At 44.0% G+C, this 17,364-nt stretch overlaps 1 protein-coding gene across 25 annotated transcripts in view; it reads left to right on the forward strand.

Moving 5' to 3' along the window:
* The window catches only part of pleca (plectin a), a 92,840-nt gene that overhangs the window by 67,425 nt on the left and 8,051 nt on the right, over positions 1–17,364 (forward strand). For 20 of the 25 annotated variants that reach the window (XM_031874762.1, XM_031874765.1, XM_031874769.1 and 17 more), the window contains 26 exons: positions 962–1,077; positions 1,209–1,315; positions 1,740–1,859; positions 1,962–2,057; positions 2,433–2,560; positions 3,183–3,276; positions 3,356–3,510; positions 4,009–4,351; positions 4,688–4,765; positions 4,994–5,155; positions 5,262–5,366; positions 5,511–5,606; positions 6,092–6,217; positions 6,365–6,517; positions 6,746–6,900; positions 6,995–7,121; positions 8,161–8,344; positions 8,534–8,554; positions 9,005–9,162; positions 9,438–9,616; positions 9,707–9,845; positions 9,983–10,339; positions 10,550–10,633; positions 10,713–10,817; positions 11,697–11,795; positions 13,644–16,991. In XM_031874762.1, the coding sequence (XP_031730622.1) occupies positions 962–1,077; positions 1,209–1,315; positions 1,740–1,859; positions 1,962–2,057; positions 2,433–2,560; positions 3,183–3,276; positions 3,356–3,510; positions 4,009–4,351; positions 4,688–4,765; positions 4,994–5,155; positions 5,262–5,366; positions 5,511–5,606; positions 6,092–6,217; positions 6,365–6,517; positions 6,746–6,900; positions 6,995–7,121; positions 8,161–8,344; positions 8,534–8,554; positions 9,005–9,162; positions 9,438–9,616; positions 9,707–9,845; positions 9,983–10,339; positions 10,550–10,633; positions 10,713–10,817; positions 11,697–11,795; positions 13,644–16,991 (6,835 nt within the window). The remainder of the gene's footprint in view (positions 1–961; positions 1,078–1,208; positions 1,316–1,739; positions 1,860–1,961; positions 2,058–2,432; positions 2,561–3,182; positions 3,277–3,355; positions 3,511–4,008; positions 4,352–4,687; positions 4,766–4,993; positions 5,156–5,261; positions 5,367–5,510; positions 5,607–6,091; positions 6,218–6,364; positions 6,518–6,745; positions 6,901–6,994; positions 7,122–8,160; positions 8,345–8,533; positions 8,555–9,004; positions 9,163–9,437; positions 9,617–9,706; positions 9,846–9,982; positions 10,340–10,549; positions 10,634–10,712; positions 10,818–11,696; positions 11,796–13,643; positions 16,992–17,364) is intronic. The other 5 variants (XM_031874771.1, XM_031874761.1, XM_031874768.1 and 2 more) reach the window with 1 other exon arrangement.

The raw sequence follows: 17,364 nt of genomic DNA on the forward strand, positions 1-17,364 counted from the left end.
TTTGCTTTTTTTTTTTTTTGCTATATATACACAAAAATCTTGACCTCACTCACTTGGAAGTGCCGCGAAACTTGACCGTTGCTACAATGATGAAGCTAAAGAGGAAGTTTCACTCAAAGAGGCGTCTGAACAGTGCGTCCAGCAGCACAGCGGGCTCAGTCAGTGACCTGGAGGACCGGGTGGTCATGCTGTGTGAGGACATCCCCACCGAGAACTCTTTCGACTCGGGCCGAGGCTCCACCAGCCCCGGCGCTCGCTCCAGGCGAGTCTCTCAGAGCGAGGAGCACGAATCGGGATCGGAGCCTCACCTCCTCCACCTGAGCAGGGACAGGCTGTCCTCCAGACAGGCCTGCTACGTGGAGCAGGAACCCACCCGGGCACACAGAGAATACTACATCCAGAGAGTCGTGCAAGCGTATGCAAAATACTTTTTCCACTGAAGCTTAAATGTGCAGAATTTACTCCACAATCTGTGTCCTGCAAGCTATCTGTGTCTTTTTGCTGTTTGTAGGCTTGAGAGGCACTTTTATCTTTTATGCTCTGAACTTGTGGCGACATGTTAGACTGCAAGTTATCTTCCTGACAAAGTTCACTCAAAGGCTGTCCTCTTTGTGCATAAATTGATGGGGGAATTTGAAGCATCTCTGGCAGTGAGGACTCATGTTTTTGCTTGCCTTCCCTGGTATCAAGAAACACAAACTACTCATGATTAAACCTCCCTGCAGCAACATCAAATATGAAATGTCAATATTTTTTTTACCTGACAGCCTTCAGCATAGAATTATGGCTGTCAGGTGAGACAATTAAAGAGAAATGTTAAAAGGTGATTAATGAGTATCTTTCTCTCTGAGATCTTCAACCGTCACACATGATGTCAGGTTATTAAGTCTTTATTGACATTTATAACAGCGTAACCACCAATTTTCACTCCCGGTTCTCTCTGGCTGCATGCTGTCTGCAGGCCCACTCTGATCGACATGAGTCAAGTGTACCGACAGAGCAACCAGCAGAATCTGGAGCAGGCCTTCAGTGTGGCAGAGAGAGACCTGGGCGTCACCCGACTGCTGGACCCTGAGGGTGAGAGAATCCTGAAAGCTGTACTCGGGGAATATCTGAGCTTGTTTGCATGTCTTGTCTTCAGCTTCGCACTATTCAAAGTATATTTAAAAAAAAAATAAAAAATGCTTTTTTTTTACCTCTATCCACAGATGTGGATGTGCCCCATCCAGATGAGAAATCCATCATCACATACGTCTCCTCTATGTACGACGCCATGCCTAGGGTACCAGACGTTCAGCACAGTGTCAAAGCCAATGTGAGTCCCCTCTTCCTCATCACCAGATCATCTCTCAGAGCACTATGAAGACATTTTCCAGCAGAGACAAGAAGTAGTATTTTAACGTATTTCTATCAGCATCATCACCATGAAACCTTAAAGCAGGATCGACGTTAGAAGAAAAGTAAAGTAAAGCTGTGTCTGGTATAAAGCAGTGTCACGACATCAGCAACTTTAGAAGACGTGTGTAATAGGAGAGCCTTGGGAGCTGAGTGGATGCAGCACACGCCATATAACTGCAACATCTTGGGTTCAAAGCCGTGGGACCGTTGTTGCATGTTACACACTCCTCTTTCACCCTAATTTCTACTCCGTCAAATCAAAGCAGAAATGCCTCAAAAAATGAATAATGACTAATAAATAAATCGGTTAACTCGAACCTCTTTCTGTATCTGTGCTTCAGGAGCTGGAGCTCCGTTGGCAGGAGTATTATGAGCTGGTCACCATGCTGCTGCAGTGGATCAGACACCACATCCTCATCTTTGAGGAGAGGAAGTTCCCCACCAGCTATGAGGAGGTTGAGGTGAGATCATCTGGGCCTTAAGTCTTAAAGGGTTTCGACTAACATGACAGCAGAATAACCAACGGTGACGATACATTTATTTACCCCTTTTCTGATCTGCAGGTTCTGTGGCGTCAGTTCCTGAAGTATAAGGAAACCGAGCTTCCTGCTAAAGAGGCAGACAAGAACCGCTCCAAACACATCTTCAAGTCTTTTGAGGTGAGGTTCCTCAGCAACGTTTGAGAGAATCCTAACATTTAGCTTCAGTTTACTTTTAGTTTTTATTGTTTTAGAGCTGAATTAATCAATTACTCGATGAGTCCTTTGACAGAAAATGAATCTGCAACTGTTCTGATAATTGTTTCATAGTTGCAGTCACTGTTTAGTGACTAGTGACTAGTTACAGCTACTAAAATGTGACAGTTTTTTTGCCAACGGTTGGACAGAACAACACATTTGAATATGTTAACTTATGTTTTGTGATTTATTTTTTTTTTGGTGACATTTTAACACCATTAATCGAGAAATAATCGGGATGACTTAATAATGAAAATAAAGGTGAGTTGCAGCCCTAATGTGCTTCTTATTGCGCAGGGTGCCGTTCAGGCAGGACACGTGAAAGTGCCGCCAGGTTACCATCCCTTTGATGTGGAGAAGGAATGGGGTCGTCTGCACATCGCCATACTGGAGAGAGAGCGTCTCCTCAGGACCGAATTTGAGAGGTGAGTAGACCACGATCTAGACCTCATCATCACATGCTCTGCTGCCAAAGCAAACTGCACATTTAAAAACGCAAAATATTCAGAAATAAAGATCAGAAATGATTCACCAGCTGGTTACTGTGTGACCACGACGATGACTCATCTCCCAATGATAACGTCCACTTAGGCAATACAAGGGAACTGAGTTGGCTTTGTGGGATGGGAAGTAAAAATGGTATTTGGGCAAACACATGACAACTGTGCCTTCGCCATGGCAACAATCTGGTCATAAACTTGCCTTTAATCACAAGGTTATCGGGGCGTTGCCTTTGCTTTTGGTTCTCCCACGACTGGAGAAAGTGCTGTGGAGAGTTTTAAAAAACACCAGCTCTACTTTAGTGGACACACAGGGCTCTAAAATGGCTTTCATGCATCAGGGATACGAGTCAAAGTATTTGTTCCGCCGGAAGATGGAGTGAGTGCTTTTCTTTTCAGTAGTCTGACTTTAATTTGTCAACAGATAATCTGTTAATCACATCAGACAAAAAGCTAGAAAGTACCATGGAGGCTAATTTGACTGTCAGTTATTCTACCTTATTTAAAGTGTTTTCTGACCTTCGACCTCCCCCCTCTCCCTCTGCAGGCTGGAGCGACTTCAGAGGGTCGTCAGTAAGGTCCAGATGGAGTCGGGGGTGTGTGAGGAGCAGCTCAACCAGGTGGAGACTCTGCTGCAGACGGTGAGACACAAGCATGTAGGACGCACCACACCCAGAGTCATGAGAGCCACATGTAACGCTGTTTGTCTCCGTGCTGCAGGACGTGAGGCTGCTGAGCTCAGGGAGACCTGCTCAGCACGCAGCAGAGATGGACGCAGACCTGGACAAAGCAGAAGGAATGATCCGCTTCCTCTTCAATGATGTTCAGCTGCTCAAAGACGGGCGCCACCTTCAGGCTGAACAGATGTATCGCAGGTGCAAAAATCAAACTTTGCAACATTTAAAATGACCAACCTTTGACATAAGGGCTGCAATTGATGAGTATTCTCATCATCAATTGATCTGCTAATCTCTTTTTTTAACTACTCAATAGAGTGTTGCAGGAATAGGAAATGAGTTTGTTTTTCACACTTCCAGTTCCCTTTTTTTTAATGATCTTTTGTTTAGAAGCCTGAAATAAGGTCTGTGGTTAACACACGCCAAAGATCTTTTGTTCTACATTATAAAATACATCAACTATGCTGTCATTTATAGCCTGACGTTCATTTTCTATTTAGTCTATAGTCTAGAACACGAAGATAATAATTAACAAATATCTCCCTCAAAGTCGAGAAGCTGGATTCAGTGAATATTTGGTATTTTTTCTTGATGACTTAAACAATGAACTGATTATAAAATAATGTAGATTTATTTTTCTCCTGATTGACTAATCAATGAATTAATTGACATTCTGTATTGCTCTTCCGGCTCTAGAGTGTATCGTCTCCATGAGAGGCTGGTGAACCTCCGCAGCGAGTACAACCTGCGCCTCAAGTCCGGTGTGACCACCACACAGATCCCCATGACTCAGATCCACACCGCACAGGTCACCACCCTGCAGCAGGCCCCCATGAGGGTGCGCCCTGAGCTGGATGAGGTCACCATGCGTTACATCCTAGATCTGCTGGGCTGGGTGGAGGACAACCAACGGCGGGTGGATGATGGCGAGTGGGGCACCGACCTGCCCACCGTGGAGTCCCAGCTGGGCAGCCACCGTGGCCTGCACCAGTCTGTGGAGGAGTTCCGCTCCAAGATCGAGAGGGCAAAGGCGGATGAGGTACAGACTTCTGAGCTGACATGAGCAGAGATACATTTGATCTGGGAAGGAAAATTGAGTTATTGGGTGTAGCATAGTAGCCGTAGTAGATCAAGCTGGTAGCATTGATGATTTGTAAAAACCTCCTTCCCTTAACTGTCTTTCTTTAGTGGTTTGCATAATATAAAGTCATGTTACTGCCATTGTGAAGAAGACTCCGATTTCGATTTTAATATTCAATATTAGAAAAAATGTGATCTCTTCAGAATCGCCAAAAGTATTTTTCTTTCGAATTGTTTCCCATTATATCTTGACTGACCTGTTTTGAATGTTTCTTATTGCCTCTTCCTGCTCCAGAGTCAGATCTCACCTGCCAGTAAAGCTGCCTATCGCGAGTATCTGGGAAAACTGGAGCTGCAGTACAGCAAGCTCCTGGTAAGCTACGACACATACATGAGAAGAGATCCTGAGTAAAGAGATTCATTTCTTTAACTTAAGCAAGACAAGGCTGTTCCAAAGCTGAACTCATGGAGGTTCAGTAAAGTCAACACAGCATGAAACTTCACCATGATGTCACTTTTTAGCGCTCTGTTCCCATCCAGTTTCTTCAGAATCCGTCCCTCAACAGGCACCATAATGTATTTGTCATACGCTCCCTTACAGAACGCCTCTAAGGCTCGTCTGCAGTACCTGGACCAGCTCCACGCCTTCGTCATTGCAGCCACCAAAGAGCTGATGTGGCTGAACGACAAAGAGGAGGAGGAGGTCAACTACGACTGGAGCGAACGAAACACCAACATGACAGCCAAGAAGGACAACTACTCGGTAGAGTGACGATGCAATGCAGTGTTCTGACAAAGTTTACCGGCAGTGCTTTTATAGTGACGATGATGAATGTGATGTGATTCTGATGGTTGTCGCTTCCGAGCAGGGTTTGATGAGAGATCTGGAGCTCAGGGAGAAGAAGATGAGCGATGTCCAGGTCACCGGAGACAAGCTGCTGAGGGACGGTCACCCTGCCAGGAAGACTGTAGAGGTAAGATGATTTAGGACGGAGAAGGACTCACTTGACTACTAAACACCATCTCAAATTGTAGACGTTTTAATTAAAGCCTTTGACTGTATTAGTTTACCCTCCTCATCAAAACACCTGTTCTCCCCCACTACCCTCCCTGCTCAGGCCTTCACTGCAGCTATGCAGACTCAGTGGAGTTGGATCCTCCAGCTGTGCTGCTGCGTCGAAACCCACCTGAAAGAAAACACCACCTACTACCAGGTATGTTTACTAACTTACATCACAAGACCCCAGTTCAAGGGACGGTTCACCCCCAAAAATACATATTTATCCTCTTATCTGTAGTGCTGTTTATCAATCCAGACAGTTTTGGTGAGAGTGGTGGAGATGTCTGCCTTCTTTCCAGTAGAATGGAACAAGATGGCACTGGGCTTGTGGCGCTCAAAGCGCCAAAACAAATACAAAACTCAACAGCAATGTGTTTTTTACATCGGCTGATATCTTCAATACTCGGCAACTCACACTAAAATCTAGATTGATAAATAGCACTTGTGGTGGAAAAACTGTCCCTTTGATGTTTATCTATAAAGAGTTAACTTACTCAAAGCAGGATGAGTATTCTTCATTGCTCACTTGTCCATCCGTACACGTGTCGCCCTTTTGTTTGACCCCCTGTTGCTGCCTGGGTATTCAGGGCGACTTCTCAAAGCTGCATCTTAACTTCTTCCACTTTGGTCCTCGTCTAGTTTTTCTCTGACGTGAAGGAGGCGGAGGACAAGATCAAAAAGATGCAGGACGCAATGAAGAGGAGGTACACCTGCGACCGCTCCGTCACAGTCACACGGCTGGAAGATCTACTGCAGGACGCAGCTGTGGGTTCCTTCACCATTATGTTGTTTACTTACCAAACGCATCAAGACACTGTTATCGCACCTTGGCTCTGTAGTGAAAAGAGAATGCTTAACGATAATAACTGTGCATGGGACACCATCAAACATCAATTTATTAAATCTTCACAGGATGAAAGAGAGCAACTGACTGAATTCAAAACTCACCTGGAAGGCCTGAAGCGAAGGGCCAAGACCATCGTCCAGCTGAAACCACGAAACCCCGCTACCGCAATCAAGGGCAAACAGCCCGTCCAGGCCGTCTGCGACTTCAAGCAGATGGAGGTAGGCCTCTTAACTGCACGGAGTTATTATTTTTAACTAATTCATTCTGTTTAATATTTTTGGATATAACCAGAATTGATTCAATTATTTAATATTGTTAAATATACTTATAGTTGCTAAATTCAGAATGGAATATGAAGGAGTTCAAAAGCTGCGTCCAATTTAAAGGAATATCAAGTAGTAGATTGAGTCAGTCAGACATGAGCATCTTTGTTTACCTTCTCCCAGATCACAGTCCACAGAGGAGACGAGTGCGCTCTGCTGAACAACTCGCAGCCTTTCAAGTGGAGGGTGCTGAACGACAAAGGCAGCGAGTCGTCCGTGCCGTCCATCTGCTTCCTGGTTCCACCCACTAATAAGGAGGCTGTGAACAGTGTTGCCGGGTGAGATGAGAGTCGCCGTCTGAGATCACTTCAACTCTAAATTCACATGTACACAGTGTGGCGTTAAGTGCTGATCTCCATTAACCCTCCTCAGACTGGACGGAAACCTCCAGCGGCTGCAGACGATGTGGCAGACGATGTTTGTGGACATGAAGAGCATGCTGTCCTGGCAGTACCTGATGAGAGACATCAACATCATCAAGACCTGGAACGTCACCATGGTAAGAACACCGGGCATACTGCACTACCAGTGACTTTAAGTTGTTATAAAATCCATGAAGCACAGTGACAATGAATGTAACTGGTTACCAAAGACAGGAGGGAGAGATATATTTACTTTAATATATTCAGCATCTACATCGTCATTAAACTTGACGAATTGCAGAAGAGTATTTTAACTTCTGCTAACCATGATATTGTTTGAGCCAGTATACCTGCTCATTTTTAGTTGCTGCTTTTATATCTGCTATACATTAATATGTGGAAACGGATGAGTTCCCCCTCAGTTACTCTGAAGCCCAGAGAGGTCAGTGAGAAAGTCAAATTCTGGGGATCCATGTCTGATCTTAATTGTTGTCTCTCCGGTGTTCACGACTTAAGAAATGGTGAAAAAAACCTTTTGAATTTTTGATCATTTTGGCCACAAGAGGCAGAAGTACACCACTGCCAAATGTTCTAAAAGCATTCATGTTTTCTTCATGGTGAGTTTTAATGTACATAACTTGCTAACACACAATATGTGGACCTTGTGTTTAGACTGCATGGAGAGATTGAAACTCTCTGGAAGAAAACATGAATGTCAAAACCTTATTTTTCACCTCAAAAAAGGAAACTTGGATAAATGCATTAGTTTCGAATATTATTTCTGCCAAAAAATCCAACACACTGTTCCTTCAAGTCACAAACACATGAGAGAAAACTACTTACATAAGACTTAGATCAGCAGGGTTTTGTCTTTCTGTCTTTCCTCTCAGGGCTTCAGTAAACTTAAATTCAGATGAAGGGGCCAGGGTTATTGTTTCACCTCTATTGAAACAAGTATTCATTATATCTAGGTTCATACTTACCATGCAAACACAAATCTGACTTCAAATGAACTTGGTTTATCTGGTTCAGCCTCTCCTCACACTACTGAGGGTAAAAAAAAACTTTCCTTAAGACATACTTAGTGTACATTCTACTTGTTATTATACTGCCGATCATTTATTTAAATAAAGGAACAACATTTAATACCTCCCTCCTTTATCTGCACCCTTGCAGTTTAAGACCCTGAGGGTGGAGGAGTACCGTCTAGCACTGAGGAACCTGGAGCTGCACTACCAGGACTTCCTGAGAGACAGCCAGGACTCCCAGACGTTCGGGGCGGAGGACCGCATGCAGGTCGAGTCCAACTACAACAGAGCCAACCAGCACTACAACACAATGGTCAGCTCTGCAGAGCAAGGTGTGTGCTGTTTAGTATTTCATGAACCACCGCGGGTTCTCCTGTCAGCCCAACATGGTCTTTCATTGGTTACGAGACACACTTATTCCGTTTTTAGTGGGTTTCTCATCGAATCATTTCTCAGACATTTGTGTTGAAATTCAGCCATGGTCATTTGAGTGTAAGTTGACTGTTGGATTCACATTACAGGCTATGTGCCACCCAGAGCAGGTAAGGTGCTTCAGTTACAGTGTGCAGTAGTAGCTTCTGATTGGCTGAACAGGAGTGCGTGCGTGCGTGCGTGCGTGCGTGTCATGTTTCATCCCATCCATTAACTCAATCAGCTTCAAGTTCCTCACTGGGACCCCTCCTAACTTCACTCATCGTTGCATTCTTGTCTCTGCATGGGTTTAACAGCAGCTGATTGTCAATCTTTACCACTGAATGATTAAATCAATTGACTGATCAATTAACCACTATGACGAATAATCAACGTGAAACCAATCAAGCATGAAGAAGTACATTTACTGTGCACAATGTGGCATTAATACTTTCGCAAATCATAGACAATATTTGTAATGTAATACACACAATCACACTTGGAGTAACAACGGGCTTATTTTATCCAGAGTTTGTGTTCTTATAATCACTACTTTTTTTTTTTTTTTTCAATCCAACCAGGAGAGCAAGACGAGTCTGTGTGTAAGACGTACCTGATGAATATCAAAGACATCCGTCTGAGGCTGGAGGGTTGTGAGAACCGAACAATGACGCGTCTCCGCCAGCCTGTGGACAGGGAGCCGCTCAAAGCCTGCGCCTTGAAGACTGCAGAGCAAATGGTACGAATGGACATCAGTGCAAAATAACTGAGATTTACAACATCAACACAAAGTCAGGAAGGAAAGATAGTAACCTAAATCAAACAGTATTCCTGGAGTGTTTGTAAGCTCAGCAGTGCGTCATAAACTTAGTTATGATGGGCTTAAAAACTCATTAGGTATCCTGCTACATATCCCATTAACCGTTTGATTTTACTGCCAAAATAATGGTAACATATTTATATTATTGGCTATAATATTAGTTCTCTTAACCACCTCCATTTTTTCAATGACAGAAAGTCCAGTCTGAGTTGGAGGGCTTAAAGAAAGACTTGAACTCCATCAGTGAGAAGACCGAGGAGGTCCTGGTGTCTCCTCAGCAGACCAGCTCGGCCCCGATGCTGCGCTCCGACCTGGACGTCACGCTGAGGAAGATGGACCACGTCTACGGCCTCTCCTCCGTCTACCTGGACAAGTGAGGCTTTTGTGACTCTCTGAGCGCTTCGCGGTGAATTTCCATCTGGTATTGTGCTTTTTTTATAAGTGCAAACCTCTTTGATTTCAGGCTGAAGACCATTGATGTCGTGATCAGAAACACTAAAGACGCAGAAGACACACTGAAGAGTTATGAGACTCGTCTGCGTGATGTTAGCAAAGTGCCAGCCAAAGAGAAGGAGGTGGAGGACCAGCGCAGTCAGCTGAAGGTATTTCCTCTTTTTTTGAGGATCAATGTACATATTTTATTCTATACTATGATTGAACTCTAAGTTATACGAGGATTGTTCCCAAACTGGACTGCATTGCGTTCAAATGTGATGAATTTGCTCTTTTCGTCTGACAGGCAATGCACGCTGAAGCAGAGGCCGACCAGGTTGTTTTCGACCGCCTGCAGGACGAGTTGAAGAAGGCGACGGTTGTCAACGACAAGATGACGAGGATCCACAGCGAGCGCGACGCCGAGCTGGAGCATTACCGTCAGCTGGTCAACGGCCTGCTGGATCGCTGGCAGGCCGTGTTTGCTCAGATGGACCTGAGGAGGCGGGAGCTCGACCTCCTCGGGCGCCACATGAACTCCTACAACGGAAGCTACGAGTGGCTCATCCACTGGCTCGGAGAAGCGAGGCAGAGGCAGGAGAAGATTCAAGCTGTGCCCATCGGTGACAGCAAGGCTCTCAAGGAGCAACTGGCAGAGGAGAAGGTATTATAAAAGAAAGGAATGAGTTGTGAGGGGTGAAGGGACGTTAGGTCATGATGCCCTCTGGTGGTCACACATAGCACAGATTTAGTTAGAGTGCACTTCACTGATTTAATAACTTACTGGCTGTTATAGTCATGATATTAAGAGTAGTAGATATGGCTTTGTGTTGATAAACAATGTTTTTTAAAATGTTTTTATTTTTACTGACAGAAACTCCTGGAAGAGATTGAGAAAAACAAAGAAAAGGTTGAAAATTGCCAGAAAAATGCAAAGGCTTACATTGATTCAGTCAAGGTATGTGCCAATACTTTAAACGTTACTACTATTCTTTATTTTCGGGCTTGGTTTAAGATTATTTTCTTCTTTTTTTTAGGATTACGAGCTCCAGCTTTTGACTTACAAAGCCCTCCAGGAGCCCATAGCATCTCCTTTAAAGAAACCCAAAATGGAGTGTGCATCTGATGATATCATTCAAGAGGTAAGTTTATCAGAAGAGCAACGATGTGCTTACAGCCAGTTGGTTACCATGGTTGAGTATGAATCTCTATGAAAAGATGCTATGAAAATGTCTTTAAAGGGAGAGTTCAGATGTTTTGAAGTGAGGTTGTCTGAGGTACTCATCCATAGTCACTAGAGCAGTTTGTTGAAAGAGAAAAATGTATTTATGACTTCTAAAAGAGTGTAAAAGTCAGACAGACCTTTCAAACGGGGAACTGAAGCCGTAGTATCCATCTATGCTCTCTTCAAAGCCACCAGACTCCTGTGACGAAAACCCTCATTTTCCCTCACAGAACACAGGAGTTGCTGGTCTACCGCTGCCTCGATTCGATATTTTGGTATTTTTAAAATGTTGGTTCGGATTCAGCAGAGTCACACAAAACACAAGCAAACTAACCAATCGAGGTCGAGGTAGACCAGCCACTCGCGTGTTTTACGAGGTGGAGTGATTGTTTCCGGGCGGCTGTGGCTCAGTGGGTAGAACGGCGTGTCCATGAATCATAAGGCTGGCAGTTCTCTGGCTCCTACTGCCCGCATGGTGTCATTGAGTAAGACACTGCACCCAGACAATTGTAATAAAGTTTAAAGTTTTTGTGGCTTTGAGGAGAGCACAGATAAAGGCTTCGGTTCTCCGTTGGAAAGGGCTGTCTGACATCAAGGTACAGCTGAAGAAATGTACTAGATATATATAGAGGACACTTTTTGTCCCCATAGCTTTCTAAAATACATTTTGCTGCTGCCCCGTCATTAAGAACCTCAAACTATCCCGTTAACGCTTACACACATAATCCTGAGGACCAAGTAATATATTATAAAGAGTGTGAGAAATGTATAAATAAATCCACTGCATTTCTTTCAGTACGTTACTCTGAGAACCCGCTACAGTGAGCTGATGACCCTCACCAGCCAGTACATTAAGTTCATGACGGAGACGCAGCGCCGCCTGGAGCATGACGAGGTAATCACACACAGACTCTGGAGACATGCGGGAGCAGGTTTCTGTCAAAAACCCAAAGTCCTACTCACGTAAACAACGCCACCCCTTTTTCCTGTTAACCTGTTGATGTATGGGAAATCATTTGTCATTAATTCCTACCAAAAAATGTTGGCACTCAAAACTTGAACATGATTACTCCGTGTAGAATGACAGGACAGCGTTCAGTGGTGAAGCAAACGGTTTCATCCTGGTGTTTCAGCACATCACATCCCCACTACAGTACATGTCTCTCATTCCCCTACACTGTGTATTTAGTCAGATCGTGTCACACAGGCAGCACATATGGCTCTGATTTGGCTGCAGCCATCTGCCCTGATCTCACTTCCGTTTTGCAACTGCTTGATTTAGAATCCGCTTCTTTATTTCCTCTTGAAATCACCCACACTTGTGATTTGAAGGCTTCAATTTGGCTGCCTGCCTTCTCAGATGTATCATTTTTCAATCTACTTTACCTTTTACTTTCCCCCCGCCCTTTTCTAACTTTCTATTGTGTTTGATCCTTTTGACCTGCTTCGCCAGTGCTTTGTCATGATGAATATTAATCTCACCCTTAAGAGATGAATTAACCCCAAAGCACCAGGTATTTAAAAGAAAGAACTAAACACCTCACAGTTCATGTCATCCGTCTGTGTCGGACCCTTGTCTGTACTAAAGGGAAGGTTCAGGATTCTTTGGAGACCTTTCGTTATTGAGTTAAGTCTCAATTTCAAATCAATTGGCATCAGGTTTCACTTTGCGACATGTCAACTTTTAATGAAATTCACTAGATATATGTATTTCTACTATTTTAATATAATAACTGTCGTAAAAGCACTTTTTAAAGGACGTATTGGTAGTTTTATCAATACTGTTTAGGGCTGCAACTAATTATTTTCATTATTTATTTATTTTTTAATCGATTTCTTTTAGTGTATGAAATAAAAAATAGTGAAAACGTGCTACTTTCCAGCTTTCAGTTGAAAATAAGATCTTTAAATGATATACAACAAAGAAAGGCAACACATCCCCCCGATTATCAAAGTAGTTGCCAATTATTTTTCTGTCAGTTTCAGCTGTAAAACAGTTTTTGTTTTATTTTACTAACAAATATACCAGAAATAACTGTTAGAGATAAATATGACAGGTTTCTAAAGTGCTGGACCTTCCTTTTTAGAATGTCAATCATCTGTACAATTACACAACGCATCGCTCATGTTACTAAAGAGTAGAAGTTGTCTCTTGATGTTTGTTGTCAGAGTTTACATCAAATCATGCTGTGTTTGCTGCATCGTTCTGCTGTTCTTCATGGTGGGGGTATTCTGACTTGCTGTCTTTGGTATCTTCTGTTGCATGCTGCTAATTTATCTATTATTCCTTGCCTCTGTCCTCTCAATGAGTCTACACATTTTACGGAAAGCTGCTATGTATGAATGTAAAGATGGAGGAGTCTAACCCTAAATATCAAATTCAAAACAAAAACTTTTACTACATACAATATTTTATTTATAACAAACCCATAAAATATAACCAGACTGCATCACACATTATACAAAACATTGATCAATTAAAATACCTCAAGTGCATGAGAGCGACGTGTAGTGACTGTGATGTTGTGAAGTAAAGTGTCATTCTGTGTGCCACATATTAAATTAACTTGATAAGCATCTCCCTATACTGTATCTTCTCTCTAATGAAAAATAACTGTATCTGTTGTAGATAATTAACTGTAACATATTCTCATGTATTTACATTTTCATGTACCTACATGTTTTATTTCGTAGTCTAACACCTCTAACATTTTCTCAATTCCCTTTGCTTCTACTAAAACAGAAAGCTTCAGAGAAACTGAAAGAAGAGGAGAGGAGAAGGATGGCAGAGATACAAGCCGAGTTAGATAAACAGAAACAGTTGGCGGAGGCTCACGCTAAATCAGTAGCCAAAGCGGAACAAGAAGCCCAGGAGCTGAAGCTGAAGATGAAAGAAGAAGCCAGCAAGAGGCAAGATGTCGCGGTGGATGCTGAGAAACAGAAGCAAAACATACAGCATGAGCTGCATCATCTGAAGAGTCTGTCCGAGCAGGAGATCAAGTCCAAGAGCCACCAGCTGGAGGAGGCGCTAGTCAGTCGTACCAAAATCGAGGAGGAGATCCACATAATTAGACTGCAGTTAGAGACAACAATAACACAGAAAGGCACAGCCGAGGCCGAGTTACAGCAGCTCAGAGACAAGGCTGCCGACGCCGAGAAGCTCAGGAAAGCTGCTCAGGAAGAAGCAGAGAGGCTTCGCAAGCAAGTGACTGAAGAGACTCAGAAGAAGAAGAATGCAGAAGATGAGCTGAAACGGAAATCTGAGGCAGAAAAAGAGGCAGCCAAGCAAAAGCAGAAAGCACTGGAAGACCTGCAGAAATTCAAAATGCAAGCAGAGGAGGCAGAGAGGCGCATGAAACAGGCTGAGGAGGAGAAGCTGAGGCAGATCAAAGTAGTAGAGGAGGTGGCACAAAAGAGTGCCGCCACACAGCTGCAATCCCATTCCATGTCATTCAATGAGAAGACAACAAAGCTGGAGGCATCCCTTAAGAAAGAGCAGGGCACCGTCCTTCAGTTGCAGGAGGAAGCTGAAAAGCTCAGGAAGCAACAAGAGGAAGCTAACAAAGCTAGGGAGCAAGCAGAGAAAGAGCTTGAAATATGGAGACAAAAAGCTAATGAGGCTCTCCGCTTGAGGCTACAAGCTGAAGAGGAAGCTCAAAAGAAGAGTCAGACTCAAGAGGATGCAGAGAGGCAAAAGTTAGAGGCTGAGCGTGATGCCAAGAAAAGGGCTAAAGCTGAAGATGCTGCTCTTAAACAGAAGGAGAATGCAGAGAATGAGTTGGAAAAGCAGAGGAAATTTGCAGAACAAGTAGCCCAGCAAAAGCTGTCTGCAGAACAGGAATGCATACGACTGAAGGCCGACTTTGACCATGCTGAACAACAGAGGGGCCTGTTGGATAATGAGCTCAAGCGTCTGAAGAATGAGGTGACTGCTGCCGAAATCCAGAGGAAGCAACTGGAAGACGAGCTGGCCAAAGTCAGAAGCGAAATGGATGCTCTTCTGCAGATGAAGCTTCAAACTGAGAAGCAGACGATGTCGAACACAGAAAAGAGCAAGCAGCTTCTTGAGTCTGAAGCGTTGAAAATGAAACAACTTGCTGACGAAGCGACTAGAATGAGATCAGTCGCCGAAGAGGCAAAGAAGCAGAGGCAGACCGCGGAGGATGAGGCAGCGCGGCAGAGAGCTGAGGCCGAGAAAATACTTAAAGAAAAACTGGCCGCCATCAACGAGGCAACTCGTCTGAAAATCGAAGCCGAGATTGCCCTGAAAGCCAAAGAAGCAGAAAATGAAAGACTGAAAAGAAAAGCGGAGGACGAAGCTTATCAGAGAAAGCTGCTGGAGGATCAAGCTGCTCAGCATAAACAAGACATACAAGAGAAAATCACACACCTGAAGAGCTCGTCGGATTCGGAGTTGGTGAGACAAAAAACAATCGTGGAAGAAACTCTGAGACAAAAGAAGGTGGTGGAAGAGGAAATTCACATAATTAAAATCAATTTTGAGAAAGCTTCAAAGGGCAAGTCGGATTTAGAGGTGGAATTAAAGAAGCTGAAGGGTATTGCTGAGGAAACCCAGAAGAGCAAACGCAAAGCTGAGGCAGAGGCTGAGAAACTAAGAAAGCTTGCAGCTGAAGAAGAGAAGAAAAGAAAAGAATCTGAGGAGAAGGTGAAGAGGATTACTGCAGCAGAAGAAGAGGCAGCTCGACAATGCAAAGTCGCTCAGGAGGAAGTGGAACGTCTCAAAAAGAAAGCTGCTGAAGCAAATAAACAGAAAGACAAGGCGGAGAAAGATGCAGAGAAGCAGGTTATTCTGGCCAAAGAAGCAGCACAGAAATGCAGTTCAGCAGAGCAGAAAGCCCAAGATGTTCTCAGCAAGAATAAAGAAGACGGCCTCGCTCAGCAAAAGCTGAAAGATGAGTTTGAAAATGCGAAGAAGCTTGCACAAGCAGCGGAGAAGGCCAAAGAGAAAGCAGAGAAAGAGGCTGCCCTGCTCCAACAAAAAGCTGCAGAAGCTGAAAAGCAGAAAAAATCTGCAGAGGATGAAGCCGCAAAACAAGCCAAGGCTCAAAAAGACGCGGAGAGACTGCGGAAAGAAGCAGAGGAGGAGGCCTCCAAGCGAGCGGCAGCTGAGGCGGCAGCACTGAAGCAGAAGAAGCAGGCTGATGAAGAGATGGCCAAGCACAAGAAACAAGCCGAACAAGCACTCAAGCAGAAGTCACAGGTTGAGAAGGAACTAACAGTGGTCAAACTGCGGCTGGACGAGACTGATAAGCAGAAAGCTGTGTTGGATGAGGAGCTTCAGCGAGTTAAAGGTGAAGTAAATGATGCCGTCAAGCAAAAGGCACAGGTGGAGGAGGAACTGTCCAAAGTTAAGATCCAGATGGACGAGCTCCTGAAACTTAAGCTTAAGATTGAGGGAGAAAACCGCCGCCTCATGCAGAAAGACAAAGATAAAACACAGAAAGTACTCGCGGAGGAAGCAGGGAAAATGAAGAGCCTGGCGGAGGATGCTGCCAGACTCACTGTGGAAGCTGAGGAAGCAGCCAGGCAGAGACAGGCCGCTGAGTCTGACTTGGCGGAACAGAGGGCACTTGCAGAGAAAATGCTAAAGGAGAAGATGCAGGCCATCCAAGAGGCTACCAAACTTAAAGCCGAGGCAGAGGAGCTCCAGAAACAGAAGAACCAGGCACAGGAAAAGGCTAAAAAACTACAAGAGGACAAACAGCAGATCCAGCAGCGCCTTGATAAGGAGACAGGGGACTTCCAAAAATCATTAGAGGCTGAGCGAAAGAGGCAGCTTGAAGTTTCAGCTGAGGCGGAGAAACTGAAATTGAGGGTGAAAGAGCTCAGTGATGCTCAGTCAAAAGCTGAAAAGGAGGCTAAGAAATTCAAAAAACAAGCAGATGAAGCAAAGGTGCGTCTCCAGGAGACAGAAAAGCAAACTACAGAAACTGTCGTGCAGAAGTTGGAGACACAGAGGCTGCAGAGCACCAGAGAGGCTGGTGACTTGAAGGAAGCCATCGCTGGCCTTGAAAATGAGAAGGAGAAACTGAAAAAGGAGGCGGAGGAACTTCAGAAAAAATCTAAAGAGGTATGTTGACTGTAAAATCTATTTACACAACCCTTCCAATTAACACAGTCAACACTCTAACTACAGTATTTGTGGGATAACATGTAGCATTTCATGCAAATTGCTGAGACTTAAAGTAACAATCAGCAATTTATATGAATGCCATTCAAAACACAATACTGCAGAGTTGAAGTGGTCACTAGTAAAACATTGAAGGACTTTTTGTGAAATAGTCTTCACCTTCTTGCAGAAAGTTAGATTTTTTTAAAAAGGTGGAAAAAGCTGAAGAGGAGATGTTAGCTTAGTATAAAGACTTGAAACTGCTAGCTTGGCTCTGTTAAGTTCACTCTGGTCTTTGCATGTATGTTAATCAGCTTTAGAGCTGCTGGTCGGC

Source organism: Anarrhichthys ocellatus, unplaced genomic scaffold (genome assembly GCF_004355925.1).
Source record: "Anarrhichthys ocellatus isolate YVR2014 unplaced genomic scaffold, GSC_Weel_1.0 scaffold84, whole genome shotgun sequence".
Lineage (NCBI taxonomy): Eukaryota > Metazoa > Chordata > Actinopteri > Perciformes > Anarhichadidae > Anarrhichthys > Anarrhichthys ocellatus.